The following is a 19,567-nucleotide window of genomic DNA, read 5'->3' on the forward strand; positions in this document are numbered from 1 at the left end:
CAATGATCCTGGTTCCTTTTACTAGAGAATGGCATTTAGAAACCAAGATCTGGGTGCTAGAGATGCTCATTAGTGGTGTCTAGGCCTTCTCAGTGGACAGACTGAGAAACTGTCAGAGGAAACCAAGACATGATGGCTAAAGGCAACATGGTATCTGTGACAGGGAGCTGGGGAGATGGTTCCTCAGGGGTCCCTGCCTATGGATATTCCTGGTCTTTTGTACTCCCCTCCCCTTGAGCAACTTGATCCTAACCAACAAAATGCCTCACCTTTGAGGTGTCACTTCCCGTGATTAAATGACAAGACACAGTAACTTCCATTTTGCTAGTTGGCTCTCTACTATGTTGTGAGCTGCCTCATGGAAGGAAAGGAACACAAGGCATGCTGACCGCCAGCAAGGAACTGAGGTCCTCGGTTCAACAGGCTACACAGAGAATCTGATCCTGCCCAACACCCTCCTCGCTTGTATCCTTGCGGGAGCCACTGGAGTAGAGGACCCAGCTAACAACCTGGATTCATGACCAGTAAAAACTAGGAGAAAAAGAATGTGCATTGTTTTTAAGCCACCGAGATCATGGTAACTGGCTACACAGGAAGAGATAACAAATGGAGTTTCCTTACTTGGATCTTAGAACAGAAAAAAAAAAAATCATGGTAAAAAGTCAAATCCAAATAAAGTCTGTGGAGTTCCCGGTACTGTGCCGTTATTTTCTTAAAATTGATAAACATGCCATGGTTATGTAAGATATTTACATTAGGGAGAGCTGGGTGATGGGTATGGGAACATTAATGTCTGCAACTCTTCTGTAAATCTGAAATATCAGAACACAAACTTTGAAAAAAAAACACATCTGGGTGTTACAGGTCATGTTTACAAAATTCAAAAGAGAACATGGTAGATTCAAGGAGAAAAAAGTAAAGAAAAGGTATCTGAGAGCCACCAGTCTGGAGGAAGAGACTCAGCAACCAGGCCTTAAGGGTCAGTGTGATAGGCTATAAAAGGAGTACCCAGTGCGGTGGTTATAATCTGCTAGGGGAGACGCAGGGCAGGCCTGATGCCTGCACTGGGAAATCAGAGTTTGGTGGCAGAATGCCAAAACTAATATTTTCCTCAGGCTTCAAGAAGATACTTGTGTTTGTTTACCTCCATTTAAATCCTCCCCCCCCCCAACAAATGTCAACATTTGTTCCAAAATTGAATTGCTTGCCTGTTCCCCTACCTTCATGGTTTTTGTTTTTTGCCCTTTCAACCATCTGGCATACCTCTACTGTCTGCCAGGAGATAGCCTCCTACACTTCCTTGTTGGTTTCAAAAGTGAACGTGCAAGAAAATCTTTGCCTTCTCTGCCCTCACCGAAATTCTTCAAGCCAGATCTCTCTAACTTTACCATTTAGCTCTTCATCCATTTACAGGTATATCTTCAGATAAATTCTGGCCCTCAGTTTCTTCGAACGTGAAATGGGAATAAGAATCAGCACTGTATTGATAAATATTCCTCAGATTAAAAAATTAGGCGGGGGCGCCTGGGTGGCTCAGTCGGTTAAGCCTCTGACTTTGGCTCAGGTCATGATCTCACAGTTCGTGATTTCAAGCCATGCATCGGGCTCTGCTGTCAGCACAGAGCCCACTTCAGTTCTTCTCTCTCTGCCCCTCCTCCAATTGCGTTCTGTCTCTGTCTCTCAAATATAAACGTTTATAAAAAAAATTAGGTGTAACACTTGTAATAGGAGGGTACCTGGCAGATAGTTAAGGACTGACTGCTTTTTCTTACAGGGTTTTCCACAAGCCCCTCTATCTAAATTCTTGTGCCCATCTCACTTAAATTGTTTTTTTTCTAAGAACCCTTCTTCCTGGCCAACATGGACCATGCTCACTGTATAGTCAAAAGCAAGGACAGGAGACACTTTGCCAAAGTTAAAAGCGCATCAAACACGCCTAGCATTTATTATTTTAATCACAAACCTACAGACCCCTTAGTATACCCTCCTTGGGGCTCGACCCCAAGGATCCAAAGCTGACAACCTTGGGTGTATGTGGTAGGAAGGATGGGGATGGGCAGGGAGTGTCTCTTAATAACTCTGAAATGGGGAGGACTCCTCCAAATGGAGAACTGAGTGGAGGCTGGAGGTTGGAGGTGGCCTAGCTTCTGAGTGGAGGGTCAATAAAAAAATCAGATAAACAAAAGAGGGGTACATATGCTTTTGCAATCCTCCCTCCAAGCCTCTGCTTTGTTAGGGCAGGCTTCCATTTTTTTCCTGGGCTCAAGAACTCCCCACAAAGGCCCCTTCCTTCCTCCTGTTCCTATACAAAATGTCAGAATGCTGGGGTGCTGGTTCTGGGAACCTGTACTTGGTACCCCCTAATCCCTATCATGTCCCCAAACTGCCCTTCAAGGAAGGAGGCAGGACTCTGCCCAAAGTTGAGGGTCTAATTTTCACTCCTGACCTAGGTCTGGAATGTTGGCCCACAAGATTTGAAGATTTGCCCCCTTCTCCAAGGGCAAGATCGGCTCAGAGCCCTCCTAGGTTAGGTCCCCTTGGTCCCAGGTTAAGGCTGGGGAGCTTAAGTGCCACTCCCCCCTGCATCGTGGAATGCTTGGATGGGATGTTGCTAAGGGACAAGGTCTGTGAACTTCACATGGTGGCCTGATCTTATGGCCTCCTCCATGCCTGAAATACCTGCGCTGTGCTGATCCTATAGGGAAGGGAAGGGGCCTGGCTCCTACATTGCTAGAAGGCCAGGACTGAGCTCCCAGGTGAAGGGGCTCTCATTCTCACTTCTGTTCCTTGGCTGGACAGGGTAGGGAGAATGGGAAAGAGGCAGGGCTTAAACCCCCTGGGTGGGACCTCTATTATTTTGACCCCTCTTCCTTGCCATGGTGGACTAGACTAGTGGTTCCAAGAGAGGGGATAGACCAGTATCTTGATACCTCCTTATCCCTGGAGACCTGGCTAGGAAAGTCCCCAAGTCTCAGGGGCCCAGTTCATCCTGTCTCCTTCTCTCACCTGGGCAAGGGTGGGTCCCATGGGGTGCAGGTGAGGTTGTGACCTCCAGGTGACAGGCCCTGATGTTACCACCTTCTCCATGGATTAAATACCTTACCAGCTGGTATTGTGGGGAGGGGGCGGGGCCTCATCTGACTCCTCCTCCTTGCCTGGTTACAGGGGTGGGGCCTCATCTCTTCTCTTCCCCCAGAACACCTGGGCAGGGCAGTCTCTTGGGAGGGTGGGGGAAAAGGCGGGGCCTCATCCTGACGCATGTCCTCCTTTCCTGGGTGGGGAAGTCCCAGGGGAGGGGTGAGGCCTGATCAGGACTCCTCCTCCATGCTGAAGCTGCTGCGGCGACTGCTGGCCTTGGAGACAGCGGGGGATACCGATGAGAGCAGGGGGTCGGAGGCAGCCCGCAGAGGGGACAGGGCACCAGACAGTCCTCCCACCACCCCCTCCTCCTCCTCCATCAGAATGTCCTCCAGCCCTAGGTGGAAGGGGTCCCCCAGATCCCCCAGGTGGTCACTGGGAAAATGCAGGTCCAGAAGGGCATCCGAGGGTGGCGCTGGGGGCTGCTGATGGGGAGCACTCTGGGAAGAGCCCCCAGCTGCATGAAATGTTGCTGTGCCTGGCCTGCCCTCCTCCTCAACGTCCAGCTGCTCTGGCTTGAGGCTGTCAGAGGCAGAAGTTGTGGCCAGGGAGAGCAGCCCTGGGGTGGGAGGTACTGGCAGACCATGGATCTGTGCCTGCAATTCTAGCTCCTGCAAAAAGTAGGGGATGGGGGTGGGGTAAGATGGGGTTCACAGTTCCTCAGAGGCAGAGGAGTTTAATGGTGAAAAGGGCAGGCTGTCTGGGTTCGAAATCAGCCTCTGCTACTCACTAGCTGTGTAACTTTAGGCATGTTGCTTAACCTCTCTGAGCCTCAGAGTCCCAATCTGTAAAATGAGTACAACAATGGTCCCTGCTTCATAGGACTGTCGGGAGGACTAACTTAGTAAGTAGAGATAAGGCTCTCCTCACAGTGCATGGCTGAAGATAAACACTATAGACATTAGCCAATGTCCATCACTGTTCTTGTTAATGTTATGATTCCTATTTATCATCACCATCATGTGAATTGGGAAGCCCGGGGATCCCCCAAACATGCCAGGAAAATCCTGGCCGGCTCTTCCTCTGCCTCTGCCTGCAGGAAGCACCCGCCCCAATCTCTGCCACTGCCTTGTCCTCCCAAACCTGAATTCGGAGCTGCAGGCTGCGGTTGGTTTGCTCCAGGGATCGCTGCCGGCTCTCCAGGTCTTTAGAGCGTTGCTGTTCCTTCTGCAACTTGCGGATATAATCCACAGAGGCTTTCAGGATGGTGCCCTTGTTCCAGCGCATCTCCCTGTAGGGCCCAAGGGGGAAGAAAGAAAGGGGGGGTTGAAGATGGGGTCTCGGGAGCCGAGGGGGGATTGCACTAGGCAGAGCACCCCGCTGTAGGCCTAGATCTGAAAGGGGGGTATACATCAAGGGTATACAATGCTCAGATGGAAACTCCCTGCCTGGAACATTCCAATGGTGCCCCATCACACCATGAACCCAGGAGGCCCTCTCTGACCTGATCCCTCACTGCTTCTTGCCTACATCCCTTGGATTCCTGTCACTACAGCTACACAGGCTTCTTAATGCTCCTAGAACTCAGAAAACCACTCCCACCTCAGGGGCTCCAGCCCACCTCTGCCCTCTGCCTCAAACACTCTTTCCAAGACACCCAGATGGCTCCTGCCTTACCTCCTTAGGATCTTTATTCAAATGTTTCCTTGTCAGTCAAGGCCTGCCCTGTGCCCACCCTCCTCACCCCAAGTTGTAACCCTTGCCAACATTCCCCCATGTTCTTTTTTTTTAGTTTATTTATTTTGAGAGAGAGAGAAAAACCATGAGTTGGGGAGGGTCAGAGAGATAGAGCAAGAATCCCAAGCAGGCTCCGAACTGTCAGCATGGAGTCCAATGCGGGGCTCGAACCCACAAACGGTGAGATCATGACCTGAGCCAAAGTCAGACGCTTAAGCAACTGAGCCACTGAGGTGCCCCTATTCTTTTTTTTTTTAAAGTAAGGTCTGTCCCCAATGTAGGGCTTGAACTCATGACCCTGAGATCAAGAGTTGCATGCTCTACTGACTGAGCCAGCCAGGTGCCCTCCCTCCATCTTCTATTCTTTAATTTTCTCCACAACACTCATCATAATCACTCAGACTTTAGTTATTTATCTTGTTTGTGGTCTGTCTGCCTCCACTAAAATATCAGTTCCATATCATGGATTTTTGTCTGTTTTGTGCCTCTGGTACCCTCACGGCCTAGCATGGTCTCTGATACAAAGAAGCTCAATACATTTCTTGAATGAATATAGGAAGCACTAAGTGAACAAGAAACTAAGTGCCTAGGGGTACCTGGGTGGCTCAGTCGGTTAAGCACTAGACTTTGGCTCAGGTCATGATCTCACTGGTTTGTGAATTTGAGCCCTGCATGGGGTGAGTTTGAGCCCTGCTTTGGGTGAGCTCTGCTTCTCTCTGCCCTTTGTGGGATTCTCTCTCTCCCACTCTCTCTGCCACTTGCTCACTTGTGCCCTCTCTCTCTCAAAAAATAATAATAATAAAATTAAAAATTAAAAAAAAAGAAGGAACTAAGTGCCTATGTCCTACGGGGACCAGAGGAGGCACACAGACTACAATGTCATGCATCTAAAATTTTAGGTTGATGACAATGAGGAGTATCAATCCTGTTCAGGGTGATGAAGGCTAGGTGGGAGACAGCCAGGAGCAGAAATGCTGGAAGGTTACGCCCCAGGAAGAACTTTAGGGGAATGGGGCCCTTGTCCCACTTCCCGCCAGCCTCCGGCTCCCCTAAGGCCCAGACTCACGGGTCACTGGACTTGGGGATAAGGGTGCCCAGCTCCTTGATCCTGTCGTTAATGTTGAATCGACGGCGACGCTCAACTTTGGGGGTGGGGGGAGAAGAGTAGGAAAGTTGTCAATGGGCTGAAGAGGGAAGAGGAGGATTTGGGGGGTTGGGAGAGGCTATTGCAGGGAGAGGTCCCCCAAGGAAGGCCAGGGTGTGGATTAAGGCAGGGTGGCACAGCACGCTGGCAGGGGCATATACATGCACTCACTTAGGTTGTGATTGTCTTTTTTCTGTCGTTCCTTCAAAAGGGCCTTGGCCTCTGTCTCTGGAAGAGAGTGAGAGTAGTCAGGGCCTCTGCACACAGGAGAGAAAGAGGGCAGCAAGTACAGCTGCCGGGGTGGGGGCGGGTAGGATTTGGTGGGCGCAGGCAGGGAAATGACTTTTTTAAAAAGTGCCACTTTTATGATTTTTTTTAAGAAGCCCGGGTGGTCGGTCATTTGTTAAAACCCAAGACAAGAGGAAATGGGGTAAAAGCAAGTCCAGGGGCCACGTGGAAAAAGAGGGCAAACAGCCCGTTTCTGTCTGCTTAGAGCCCTTCCCCCAGCATCAGGCCCACCTGGTTGATATGGGGCTCACCCCGGGGTATGGCATGGGCGCAAAGGGCCAAGACCCTGGCCCTTACCAGAGATCTCCCGTTTGATGTTGGGCAGCTCAGCAGGGCAGGAGTTGCTGACGGTGATGGCAGGCGTGGCCACGCCCTGACTGCTGTACACATCAAGCAGATTCCCTGACACAGGCAGCTGGGGGCAGGGAGGGCAGAGAAATGACGGTTGGGACCAGCCCCCAGGCTTGGCCCCTTCTCAGAACCAGGCTCCCAACCCTCCGCATACTCCAGAGACAATCTAATGCAAGGGCTGACTGATTCAGCACGGGGCACCTTTCCTTCTCCTTCAAGGGAATTTCACAGAGCAACTCAATAGGAAAGACAGGATCTAGGGTACCTACCCTGCTTTGCCAGGGGACCTGAGCCTGCTGGGCCTGTTCATCATGCCCTGCAGGTCCTCAAATACCTCAGATCATCTTCTGAAGCCCCTCTCCCAAACTCTGGGATTGGCTCTGAGAAGAAATGCTGGAAAACCACCCTTCTCAGGTCTTTGATGGCTCCAAGGCAACATTCCAATCTGCTAGCCCCTCCTAGCAGAACATTCCAACTCAGCATTCTTGGAACACTCCAACCCAATCTCCTCAGACCTTGGGAAATTGTCATGGTAATGTTCCATCCAAAATCAAGCCTTCTGGAGAGTTCTAGCCCTATCTCTAGTCTTTTGCCATGATTACGTCGCACCACCTTATGTACAATGTCAAGCACCAAGCTCCTGACTCTAGTATCTTCCTACACATTCTGATCTCTCAGGAGTTCTCATCCAACTACTCCACGAGCACTCATTGCTTTTATCCCAGCCTCAGTGTTTTCTCTCTCCTTTGCACTCTCCTGGATATACTCTAGGGCAACACACTAATCCCTAAGTAATTAATCCCACCTCTTGATGAATTAGTCCCATCTCTTGAAACCCCTGCTGGTCTGCTGGACCCATGTAATATAAGGTCCCATTCTTTAGCTGTCCCAAATCAATAAAAAATTCTGAGAAGCTGATGCCATTTTTATACATGTTTCTGTCCTTCAAGTAAGTTAGAACAAAGTTACAGCCACTTGGTATGTCCCAAAGCAAGTTATGGGACTTCTGGAATGTTCCAGAACCAGAATGTTACAATTTATTGGTACATCCTTTGCTCTAGAGAGTTTTATCCCCTCTCTAAAAATGACCCAGCCTCTTGGCATGGTTCACTGAAAGAGATGTTGTACATTCCAATCACAAGGTTCAGCCACCCTATGTTTTATGACTTTTGATATGTTCCAATCACTACATGGCCTGGGTATGTCCCAATGACCTGAATCTTTTGGTAAATTCAAATTGCTACAAGAGTTCCACTTCTTGGCCCCTCCCACACTGAAGCTTGAGTGCTTGGGTATGCACTGATATTTACATGAAGTCTCCACCCTGCATATATCAAAATCTACAAGGTCTACCTCTCCATGCAGTCCAACACAAGGTACCAGGGCATTCTATCTTCATCATACGGCCTCCTTCTCGATCTTAGTACAATCCAAAGCGAGGGTCTTATGTACACAGCCAGCATGGGTGTAGTCTCAGTGATAGAGGGATGCACTGATGTTCAGACCAGCCTCCCATCCCTGGGCCTCACCGTGCTGGGGAGCTGCAGCCCTGCAGTGCCTCCAGGCAGATAGCTGAGCATCTCATCGTTGTAACTGGATTCTAAGCTGATGATCTCATCAATGACATCATCAATCTAGGGGAATAAGTAAATATGGAAGAGTGTTAGAAGAAGCTGGAGGAAGGGAAGCATAGGAAGGTCGTCTACAGCCACTTACCTCCTTCTCTGAGCTGGACCCGATGGTGAGTAGAGCCATGGGGCTGTTGGGAGCACTGCCGGTGGGGCCAGTAGCATGGGCAGCCTCAGGGGCAGGGAGTGGCTGGGCACTAGCAGCCCCCGGTGGTGGGGTGAGGGCCTGGGAAGCCAGCTTGGGGCCAAGTGTGGTGGACAGGTACTGTTTCACCTGCTGCCGGCGTGCCTGCTGCAGGTGGTAACGCGTCGGGTTCTCTAGATGGGTCTGCACCTGTGGGATAAGGGTGAGGAGGGAGGGGGGGAGGCAAGGTAGGACAGGGGTGACCCTCAGCCCCAGCCTGACCCTCAGAGGTCATCTGTTTCTAGGCTCAGACCAGCAAACCAGGTCCAGAATCTGAGACCCCCCTCCCCAAATACTGGTTAAGTCTCCTCCAGGACCCAAACTCTTTTTTTTAGAAATCCCTCTGAGCCCCCAAGATCCACCCATGGTGGACAGAATCCCTCAGTTTCTGGAGCACCGTGTCACAGTCCCCAAGACCATCCCCCCTAGTCTCTAACACCACCTAAGACACCTGAGAACCATACATGGCTTCCCAAGACACCCCAATAGCAAAACTTCTAATGCATTACACATACATGAAGCCCTTCCTACAAAGTTCTTTCTGGAGTTACTTCATAGTCCCCAGGGCCCACTTGAGGCACTCACAACCTTCCGTGGTCCCCAAGACATCCTGTGGCTCCCAAGGACCCCTCACAACTCCACAACACATCCCTAAACACAATGGGATGCTAACAGCCTATTTTAACAGTAACTGGGACCTTCCTCAGAGCACCTAGGACTTTGCTCAAGAGCTACTATGACCATTCCTGTCACTAAGAGACCCCTCCCAGGCCCTCTGTATGTCACCTTACCTTGAGCACCTCCCTGGGCACCTGAGCAGGGGGAGGACGGCCCAATGTGTGGCCCCCAGTGGAGACACCGACCACAGAGATGGCAGGAGAGGCAGGTGCAGGACTGGGGAAGGAAGAGGCTGCAGCCTGTTCCCGACGCTCACGCCTCTCCTGCTCCTGGGCCTGGGCCCGCATTAGCTGCTGCCGCAGCAAGACCCGCGATGAAGAAGATGACGACATGGCAGGGGTCCTGGAGCCCCCTGCAGAAGATGATGCAGAGAGTGTAGCTGGGGTGGCTTGCAGTGATATTGGGATGCTGTGGAATGGGAAATATGGGGCCACAGGTAAGCTAAAAGTCTCGTCCCAAGTCTAAGGAGTCATAATGGGATGGAGTAGACACTGGAATTAGGCCTGTTTTCTGCCTTTGGAGGCCAAGGTGTGGAGGGGGAGACATAGGAACCAAGCCTGGTCACAGCTTTCAGGGATCACAGTCTGATAGGGTAAGAGATAGGAGAACTCAGCCCAGTCCCAGCCCTCAGGGGTCACTGTCTGATGGGGGAGACACTGGAACTAAGCCCAGTCCCAGCCTTCAGGGATTAGTCTGGTGGGGGAATTTTAGCCCTTAGTCCTTATAGTGAAGGCTGGATTTGGGCCTTTTCAAACACTGAGCAAAGAAGCCATTGCTAGGCTCCAGGAGCAGGGTTCAATCTATTTAAAGGACAGCAGGATGCCAAATTGAGGCTGTGGCAGTACATTTGGATACAGAGGGCTCTTAAGCTCAACTTGGGGCTAAGATGCTCCCTGAGCTCCTGGTGATGGGCATCTGGCTACAAGGGCAACTGCAGGCCTGTTGTCTTCCCCTGCCTAGGCCTCTAGTCTCAGGAGCTAGTCGGTCTTGAAAATCTCGAAGATTTCACAATCCTCTCTTCCTGCCCCTCTTCCAGGTCCCCTCCCCTCTCTTAGAGCCCAGGCCGATGACTCAGCACATTTAGACGTCCAAGCTTGGAGAAAGAAGAGACCAGCAGGGGTTCCTCAAGGGCTGGGGTGGGTGCGTTTGTCGAAAGGAGGAAGGGGTGAGCAGGGGTTGTGGGTCTGGCTCCGCCCACCTGGGGGCTGCTGGAATGCTGGCCAGCCCAGGACTCTGAGCCTCCTAGGTTGGCTGCAATATTTGTGTATCAATGGGTATGCAAGTGGGGTGGAGGGGAGGCAGGCGAGGTCTTGCTGGAATCCTAGCTTGGCCACCTGCTTTCCTGTGTGACACACTGTTTCTTGCCCCCAATTTTACTGTCTGGAAAATACAGGCTGGTGAAAGGCTTGGGCTGGCACTGAGGGCCTCTGCATATCAAGAGGGGATGGTGGGGCAGAGGAATTGGGAGGGGAGTCAACGGAGACATACCTTGAGCGTGGTGGTAGGGGTTGGCTTTTGAGCTCGTAGAAGCTGTCAGGATCGAGGACGCTTTCTAACTCGATGTCAGCAACAATCCCAGATTCCGGAAGCAAAGAGTTGAGGCTGAGGGTGGAAAGGAAGTAAGGGTGATGGTCAGTGGTTGTATAGAGACCTCACTCCCCTCTGAGAGAGAAAGAGTGGGGAGTGGGAGGAGAGTGTCACATGCCAGGGAGAGGGGAACAGAGTGTCCCTTTCACAGGAGGCCACTCTGCTGGGTACCACCACCAGGAACTCTGAGGTCTTCCTCTCCACTCCCCACTCTCTTTTGCTCTGTTACCCATAGTCCCTTAGGATTCAAAATAGTAAGAGTGCCAGGATCCCAACTCCTCACTCTAACACAATCATGTGTAACAACCTGGGTTTGAGGAAAATAGAAATGGAGAATTTAGGAATGACAATTCACTTTGCAGGAGTCCTGACTTTGCATTCACAGCTCTTCCAGCCCCCAAACCCCCTACTGTTGTCCTGACAGCTGAATGTGAGCCCACGTTTGTCTACACGCTTACAGCACGGTAGGGGCATCCTTCGGCATAACAGTCCATTGTAACACAAACTGAATGCATCACAAAGAACTGGGGTTGATGATTCACTTGACGGAAGGATCTGAGACTTTGCAAATGAGTGCCCCCCCTCCTCAGCCGGAGTTCAGGGGATGCCAATGCACACCCAAATACAAAATGGAAATATCAAAGGCTCCCCTCATACCAGCAATTTGGATTTAAAAGAGGAGGAATTTGGGTGGATGATCCGCTTATACAAGCATTCTTTTCTTGGCTTGTCCAGCGCTCTCCTGTTTTTTTGGATAGAACAAAACACACACACACCTCTAATACCAACACCCACTTGACACAAAATAAGAAGCCACGTACACCCCTCCTTTTCAACTATTTCCACTAATGTGAAGATCCAGATTGTTATGAAGGCATCAGAAGACAGGGAAGCCTATCAGATGCAAAGGCTCCTGCTCAGCCCTGCATGCTGGGTGCAAGACCCTAGTGTGTAGGGGGCATTGACATGCACGTGGATGGATATGCATCCTGAATTGAGTCAAAGATTTAAAATTCTGAGATTGTGGGTGACTTCACTTGACAAGAATTCTCTCCCCTCCCCAAGGATCTGTCTTCCTTCCTTTCCTCACCCTCAGATGGGGACCCAAAACCACCCAGGAAGTCGGGAAGAGGAAGCTCGGGGAGCCGCTGAGCTCTGCACAATCCTAGGAAGAAAGCAGGCAAAGCCCTATCTCATACTCACACACCCATTGCACAGAAGTTGGAAGAGATGGGACACTGGGGTGGGCAGGGTGTGGACAGAGAGGGCTGGGGATGGAGGTGAGGATGGGAAGAGGCCACAGAGGACCCACCCAGGCAGGGATGGTGCAATTGGTGCTCATTCCAGCTCTAGGGACAGATTCGAGACTGTTTCCAGGGTCTGAGAGACAGACTGGGAGAGGAAGAGAAAAAGAATGTACGTGTGAGCACAGAAGCCCGGGTGCGCACACACACGTGTGCGCGCAGGGGGTGATCAAGGCTGGCTGAGAGGCTAGGGTGGGTGGCAGCAGGAACGAGACCCTCCTCTGGGTTCCCAAATAAGGTCTGAGGCCTTCTTCTCTGAGCTAAGAGGTAGCCTCTGTAAGCCTCACTATCCCCCGTTCAAGCCCCTATGGGGGTGTGGGAAGAGGACTTTTCCACTATCCCTGGGATCTGACCCAGCTGGGTGGGTGGGCAGGGGTGAAGTGATTATTCCGGTCAAGTCTTGATGAATGTTCCTTCTCTTGCTCACTCACATACACTCATGAAGCCGGTCCCATGTAGCATATCTGAGATACCCCCAAATCCCTCCAGATTCATGTTACCCCTAAACATAGCTTCCAGCAACCAGCCACTGGGAATCATCCAGCAACCAGCGACCAAGAAAGCACTTCTGTCTCCCAGGACCCCTTCTCTGCCACTGAGGGGGAAAGTCCCTTAAAATCAGTGCCTCACCTAGAGTACCCCCTTAAATCCATGCCTGACTGAAGGACCCCAAATTCAGCCTCAGTCCCCCAAGTTCAGTTACCCTAGACCAGGCTGTGGACACAACACAACCTTCCTCTCTAAACCCCCAAATCAGAAACAGGCCTCCCTTCATGCACTTCCATGACTTCTTTAAGCCTCAGTCCAAGCAGGCCACCGACGGATTCCTTAGGTGCCCCCCCAAGACCGGCGCCCCGACGTCCTCCAAACCCAGGCCGAGGGCCTCCAATCCCAGTCTTGGGCTCCCGCTGTCCCCCCAGATAAGGCCCCCAGGAACCCCAGTAGGCACTACCGGCCCCAGGCGGCCCCGCACCTGAGCAGCTGGGCCGAGTCGGCTGGCCTGCGCTCCTCCAACAGCACGAACACGGCTCGAGGGCCTTCCGCGCTGGCCTCTACGCCGTCCCGAGCTGGCTCGGCCGCATGAGACATGACGCCCGGCCCCGGGCGAGCCCTGCCAGGCCGGTCGGGCTTCGGCCCGGTCCCCCTAACAAAATAAGAGTCCCCCTCCCCCCGCTCGCCACCGCCTCCTCCGCTAAGCCATGGAGCCAGCTCTGCGCGGGCGGGCGGCGTCGGGGCGATGGGATGGGCAGTGAGTCATCCCCCGCCCTGAACGGACCAACACCCCCGCCCCCTCAACCTAACCCGGGACGACCGCCCTCCTCCCCCTCGTCCTCTTCCCCCTCCTCTTAGGGCTGGGGAAACTCCACAGGAAATGACCACACGGAGGATGGACAGCTCACCGGGCCACCCCCTCTGAGCAAGGCGGCCAATCATAGAGGGGTGGCTCTAGGGCCCGCCCTAAGCTACGCCTCCGACGCCGAGGGAAAACTAGATTCGGCCAGCCCTCATTCGGAGAAGGACGCATTTAGGCCACGCCCTCAGAGACAGAGGCAAATCAGCAAGAGGGAATTTTATTAAGCCACGCCCCTCCTCTCAAACGATTTCCCCCCCCCCGCCAGATTTTTTTTTTTTAAGCCGCTCCTTGAGTCCTCTGCGCCTGCGCATCGATGGCCTGTAGGCGTGCAGAGGGTCTCCAGGCCACGCTTCTAGCGGCAGAACTGCGCCCCCTCTTGGTCACTATTCGTAATACCTGCTCCCTAGACCGCGCTGCAACCTCCATCTGGCCGTGGCCTCCTCAGCCAAACCCAAAACTATGAGGCCTTGGCAGCTACATTCCCTGGACCAGAACCCCCCCGCCCTTTCAGTACCCACTAACTAGCCGCCCAGCTGGTCCTCCCGGGAGCGCTGCGCCTGCTCTATGTCACCTAGAGCGGTTGTTGTACTAGGACGTTATGCTACACAGTAAGTCTTTAATAAATCTTTGACAGGTAGATGGAAGAGTAGAAAGATGGAAATTAGACCTGGTATCTTCGGTGAATGACTTCTAGAATCATAAAGACCCGGGTTTGGATTTGGGCAAGGGGTTGCCCCTCGCCAAGCCTCAGCTTTCCCGGCCTGTCAATTGGGGTTCATAATACCTATATGGCAGGGTTGTTATGAGGTTTAGAGATAATTTATGAAAAGTGCTAGCAGTTGTTTGGCAGACAATAAGCTCTCCAAAACTTAATTGATTCACTCATTTGTGCACTAATTCACCAAATCTTGATTGAGCTCTTCTGTGTTCCAGATACATGCAAATTGGTGTGCACACAGCGGAGGGTCCCCTGCCCATACCTTCAGGTGCACAGTCAGCTCACAAAACACCTGGACCTACAACCTTCCCTTCCTCCTTCCCAACGTCCCAAGACCTTACACAACCGTTGTACCTCAGAGAACTTCACTGAGCTTTGCGCATTCCTGTGTTTGGCACCCTTATTTCCACACAACCCCATTATCCACATAATAAAGATGACACTTCTTCCCTAAATGAATCTTTTTAAAAATATTTTATTTTTAGGGGCACCTGGGTGGCTGAGTTGGTTAAGCGTCCGACTTCAGCTTGGATCATGATCTCGTAGTTCATGAGTTTGAGCCCCGCTTCAGGCTCTGTGCTGACAGCTCAGAGCCTGGAGCCTGCTTCAGCTTCTGTGTCTCCCTCGCTCTCTGCCCCCCCCCCCCCCCCAAAAAATAAACATTAAAGAAATTTACAAAAGGACATTTTATTTTTAAGTAATCTCTACACCCAACCTGGGTCTTGAACTTAAAACTCTGAAATCAAGAGTTGCATGCTCTACCGACTGAGCCAGCCAAGTAACCCCCGAATAACTTTTTTTTTAAATCAATACATTACCAATAACATTTCCAAAATGGAATTTGTAAACCTGATGTTAAAATTCCTGTGGTGCCTTGAATATGTAAGAATATGTAATCTTACAAAAGAGGAAGAAAGGATGGAGCATTGTCTTACCAGATTCAAAATATACCATAGATCATTAGTAAGTAAAACATTGTGATATGGGAATAGGAATAGCAAATGAGATCTATGGTACAGGAGAAGTCCAAAAATCGACCTAGATACTTGTGAGAATTAGTAAATGATGTTTCAAAAATGATATTTCAAGTAGCTGGGAGGGAGATGGACTAATTACGAAAATGGTTTGAGGAGAAATGCCTGTCTTTTGGGGGGAGGGATTAGACTCCTAATTTACACAATTCAGAAAAAATAATTCCATGGAGCGCCAGGCTGGCTCAGTCCATGGAGCGTGTCCATGAAGTGAACTCTTGATCTCAAGGTCATGAGTTCGAGCCCCACATTGGGTGTAGAGATTACTTAAAACTAAAATCTTTTTTAAAAATTCCAGATTAAGGACCTAAACATCAAAAAAAAAAAAAAAACTTTAAAAACATCAGAACAAAATACTTTTGGGGAATACGTTTAAAAATTTGACGAAAGGAGCCCTCTTTGTATCCTCCCTGCTGCTCTCTCTCTGCCCCTCCACCACTGACATTCACACACACTCTCTCTCTTTCTCTCTCAAAAATAAATAAACATTCAGAAAAATATTAAAAACTTGGCTCGTGAGTTTGGGCCCCATATCAGGCTCACTGCTGTCAGCACAGAGTCCACTTTGTATCCTCTTGTCTCCCTCTTTCTCTGCTCCTCCCCTACTAGTTCTCTCTCTCTCTCTCTCTCTCTCTCTCTCCCTCCCTCCAAAATAAATAAACATTAAAAAAATGTTAAAGGGGCACCTGGGTGGCTCAGTCAGTTAAGCATCTGACTCTTGATTTCAGCTCAGGTCATGATCTCATAGTTTGTGGGATTGAGCCCCACGTCAGGCTCTGCACTGACAGCCTGGACCCTGCTTGGGATTCTCTCTCTCTCCCTCTCTCTCTGCCCCTCCCCCACTCTCAAAATCAGTAAATAAACTTTTAAAAAGTAACAATAAGCAACACTGATTGGTCATTCTTGGTACTTTATCTGCATTAATTCATTTTAATTCTCACAACAGACCTCTGAGTAGGGTTCCATTTATTATCCTAAATTCTAGGTCAGGAAACCGGGGTACAGCTAGGTTAAGTCACTTGCTCTAGGTAACCTCAGTTTATAAAACCTGGAATTGGAACCCAAGCATTCCTTACCACCCTGCTGCACTATGTCTCCGGTTTGATGACATCAAAATATAGAACTCTAGGGGGGCCTGGGTGGCTCAATCAGTTAAGCATTTGACTCTTGATTTTGGCTCAGGTCATGGTCCCTTGAGCCCCAAGTAGGGTGCTGCACTGACAGCATGGAGCCTGCTTGGGATTCTCTCTCTCCCCCCTTCTCTCTGCCCCTCCCCTGATGGCACTCTCTCTCCCTCTTGAAATAAACATTTAAAAAATATATAAAACTGTAATCTGTTGCAAGATGCTACAAATTTAAAAGACTTGCAGCAGACCGGGAGAAAAAATTCTGCAGCGTTAGACTCACAGGCTAATCATCCTGTCACACATCCCAGTTCTACAAACAGGAGCTTCATACGCACATCTCAAATATCTCCATGACAAGTGCTGCCCATCACACACCCTCCACAATAAGCTCGTCCTCCCTCTCAGTCTCTCTCTTAATCTCTTGCTCACAACTTCACAATTTTTCAACCCTGCTCCCTATCATTCTCTCTCTCTCTCTCTCTCTCTCTCTCTCTCTCGCATGTGGGGTCTCATTATAAGGCAACTGTGGGGTGGGAAAAAAAACGGAGATATGGAAGAGGGCGCCTGGGTGGCTCAGTTGGTTAAGTGTCTGACTTCTGCTCAGTTCATGATCTCATGGTTCATGAGTTCCAGCCCCACATTGGGCTCACTGCTGTCAGCACAGATCTTGCTTTGGAACCTGTTACCCCCACCTCTCTCTGCCCCTCCCCTGCTCACGCATGTGCCTGAGCACTCTCCCTCTCTCTCAAAAATAAATTAACATTTAAGATTTTTTTTTTTTTGAGTAACAAAACCCAGGAGATATGGAGGGAGAAGAGAGGGCACTCGGATGGTGAAGTTGGGCATGTTTAGGGCTAGATGTGAGTGGTGATCAAGGGTGGCTTGGGGCAAGGTTAGGATCTATTACAGAACAGTTTGCATGCAACTCAAGGATCATGTGAAGGTCTTCAGGAGGAATGGGACTGCCAGAAACAGTTTAAGAGTGCAAGTGGGAGCTATTGGAGGGTAAATTGGGAATACCATTAGGGAGTTGGAAGATGGTTTGGGGTGCAGTTGGAGAGACTATGGGAAGATAGTGAGTGATTAGAGAGAGAGTTTGGTCTTCTGTAAGGTTGTAAAGTAGTAGAGCTGTTAACTGTCATAGGATGGTGTGGTCAGCTAATGATCCCCCCCCAAAAAATGTCCGTGTCCTAATCCCCGGAACCTGTGAGTGTTACCTTATATGGCAAAATATGGTTTGCAGATGTGGTTTAATTAATGATTTTGAGACAGGGAGGGGTGCCTGGGTGGCTCAGTCGGTTGAGTGGTTGAGTGTCAGACTTCGGTTCGGGTCATGATCTTGCAGTTCACGAGTTTGGGCCCCACATTGGGCTCTGTGTGACAGCTCAGAGTCTGAAGCCTGCTTCGGATTCTGTGTCTCTCTCTGGAACTACCCTCCACCCTGCTTGGACTCTGTCTCTCTCTCTGTCAAAAAGAAATAAACATTTAAAAAAAAAAGATTTTGAGATGGGGAGATTATCCTGGATTATCTGAATGGAACCTGATTGTAATCACAAGTGTCCTTATAAGAGGAAGGCAGAGGAAGATTTGACAGAAAAAGAGAAGGCAATGCAACGTGATGTAGCCACAAGCAAAGGAATGCAAGAAACCACCAGAAGCTGGAAGAGGTAACAAAAAGATTCTCCTCTAGAGTCTGCAGGGAGAGTCCAGCTCTTCAGACACTTTGATTTTGGCTTTGTGAAATTTATTTTCTGTGTGAAATTTTGGCCCCCAGAACTGTGAAATAATAGATTTCTTATATATTTTTTTAATTTTTTTTAATATTTATTTTTGAGAGAGGGACAGACAAACAGACAAAGTGTGAGCAGGGGAGGAACAGAGAGAGAGGGAGACACAGAATCCGAAGCAGGCTCCAGGCTCCGAGCTGTCAGCACAGAGCCTGACGCAGGGCTTGAACCCACGAACCGTGAGATCATGACCTGAGCCAAAGTCGGATGCCTAAGCGACTGAGCCACCCAGGTGCCCCTAGATCTCTTATATTTTAAGCCATGGGATTTGTTGTAATTAGTTAAAGCGGCCACAGGAAACTAACACAGATTTTGGTACTTGGATGTTGTCTTAGTCTCCTTGAGCCACCATAACAGAATACCACAGACTGGTTGCATTAAACAACAGAAATTTATTTTCCTGAAGATCAGGAGGCTAGAAGTCCAAGATCAAGATGCCGTATGGATTGGTGTCCAATGAGGACTGTCTGCCTCACTTGCAGATAGGTGCCTCTTGTGTCCTCACATGACCTCTCCTTTATGCATGTGCTCCTGATGTCTCTTCCTCTTCTTATAAGGACACCAACCCTATTGGATCAGGGCCCCCTTTATGACCTCACTTAACTTTACCTCTGTAAAGGCCCTATTTCCAAATATAGTCATGTTAGGGGTTATGGCTTCAACATATGAATGGGGGGCCAATTCAGTCCATAACATATTGTAACAAATACCTAAAAATATTGAAGTGGCTTTGGAATTGGATCATGTGTAGAGGCTGGAATTGGATCAAGTTTGAGGTACATGATAGAAAAATCCTGGATTGCCTTGAAGAAATTGTTGGTAGAAACACGAACATGGAAAGCACTGCTGGTGAAGGTTCAGAAGGAAGTGAGGAGAATAGTTGAGAAAGCTTATATTGTCTTTTTTTTAAGTTTATTTATTTATTTTGAGAGAGAGATAGAGAGAAAACAAGCAGGGGAGGGGCAGAAAGAGAAGGGAGAGAGAGAGAATCCCAAGCAGGCTCCGGACTGTCAGCGTAGAGACTGACACAGGTGTTGAACCCATGAACCATGAGATCATGACCTGAGCTGAAACCAAGAGTCAGACGCTTTACCAACTGAGATACCCAGATGCCCCGAAGCTTACATTGTCTTAAGAATACATATATATTGGGGCACCTGGGTGGATCAGTCGGTTAAGCGTCTGACTCTTGATCTCAGTTCAGGTCTTGATATCAGGGTCGTGAGTTCAAGTCCTATGTTGGGCTCCATGCTGGGAATGAAGCCTACTTAAAATTATGTACATGTATATATATATAATCATAAACAGAATATTGGTAGAAATATGAATGTTAAAGATGCTGCTGGTGAGGGCTCAGAGGGAAATCAACATGTTATTGGAAATTGGGGAAAAGGAGATCCTTATTATATAGAAACAGAAAGTGGAGTTGAATTGTATCCTACTGTTGTGTGAAAACCAGAGCTTGTAAGTGATGGACTTGGATATTTAGCTGAGGAGATTTCCAAGGGAAGTGTTGGAGGTACTGCCTGGATTCTTCTTGCTGATTTTAGTAACATGTGAAAGGAAAGAGA

At 49.6% G+C, this 19,567-nt stretch overlaps 2 protein-coding genes across 3 annotated transcripts in view; both read right to left on the bottom strand.

Annotated features, from left to right (window-relative positions):
- GPKOW (G-patch domain and KOW motifs) overlaps positions 1-19,567 on the bottom strand; it is a 123,052-nt gene that overhangs the window by 40,180 nt on the left and 63,305 nt on the right. The window lies entirely within an intron of this gene.
- On the bottom strand, positions 1,911-13,321 carry TFE3 (transcription factor binding to IGHM enhancer 3). Of its 2 annotated transcripts, XM_049643826.1 has the most exons (10): positions 12,953-13,321; positions 10,577-10,690; positions 9,202-9,496; positions 8,315-8,560; positions 8,128-8,232; positions 6,545-6,662; positions 6,131-6,187; positions 5,882-5,957; positions 4,222-4,369; positions 1,911-3,749 (listed from the first exon to the last, which is right to left on the bottom strand). In XM_049643826.1, exons 1-10 carry the CDS (start codon positions 13,066-13,068, stop codon positions 3,309-3,311), a joined length of 1,716 nt encoding a protein of 571 aa, XP_049499783.1. In that variant the 5' UTR covers positions 13,069-13,321; the 3' UTR covers positions 1,911-3,308. The 2 variants fall into 2 exon arrangements, with proteins under 2 accessions (XP_049499783.1, XP_049499784.1); XM_049643827.1 differs by lacking the exon at positions 12,953-13,321 and having other exon boundaries at positions 9,202-9,440; positions 10,577-10,668.

Source organism: Panthera uncia, chromosome X, assembly GCF_023721935.1.
Source record: "Panthera uncia isolate 11264 chromosome X, Puncia_PCG_1.0, whole genome shotgun sequence".
In the NCBI taxonomy this organism is placed as follows: Eukaryota; Metazoa; Chordata; class Mammalia; order Carnivora; family Felidae; genus Panthera; species Panthera uncia.

Bases quoted from the DNA above. Each gene is read 5' to 3' on its own strand.
- TFE3 (XM_049643826.1), bottom strand. From the start codon at position 13,068: ATGTCTCATGCGGCCGAGCCAGCTCGGGACGGCGTAGAGGCCAGCGCG. The intron at 9,497-10,576 runs GTATGTCTCCGT...CCCATTCCACAG, and splicing joins CCCCTACCACCACGCTCAAG to CATCCCAATATCACTGCAAG. The intron at 8,233-8,314 runs GTAAGTGGCTGT...TTATTCCCCTAG, and splicing joins GGTCCAGCTCAGAGAAGGAG to ATTGATGATGTCATTGATGA.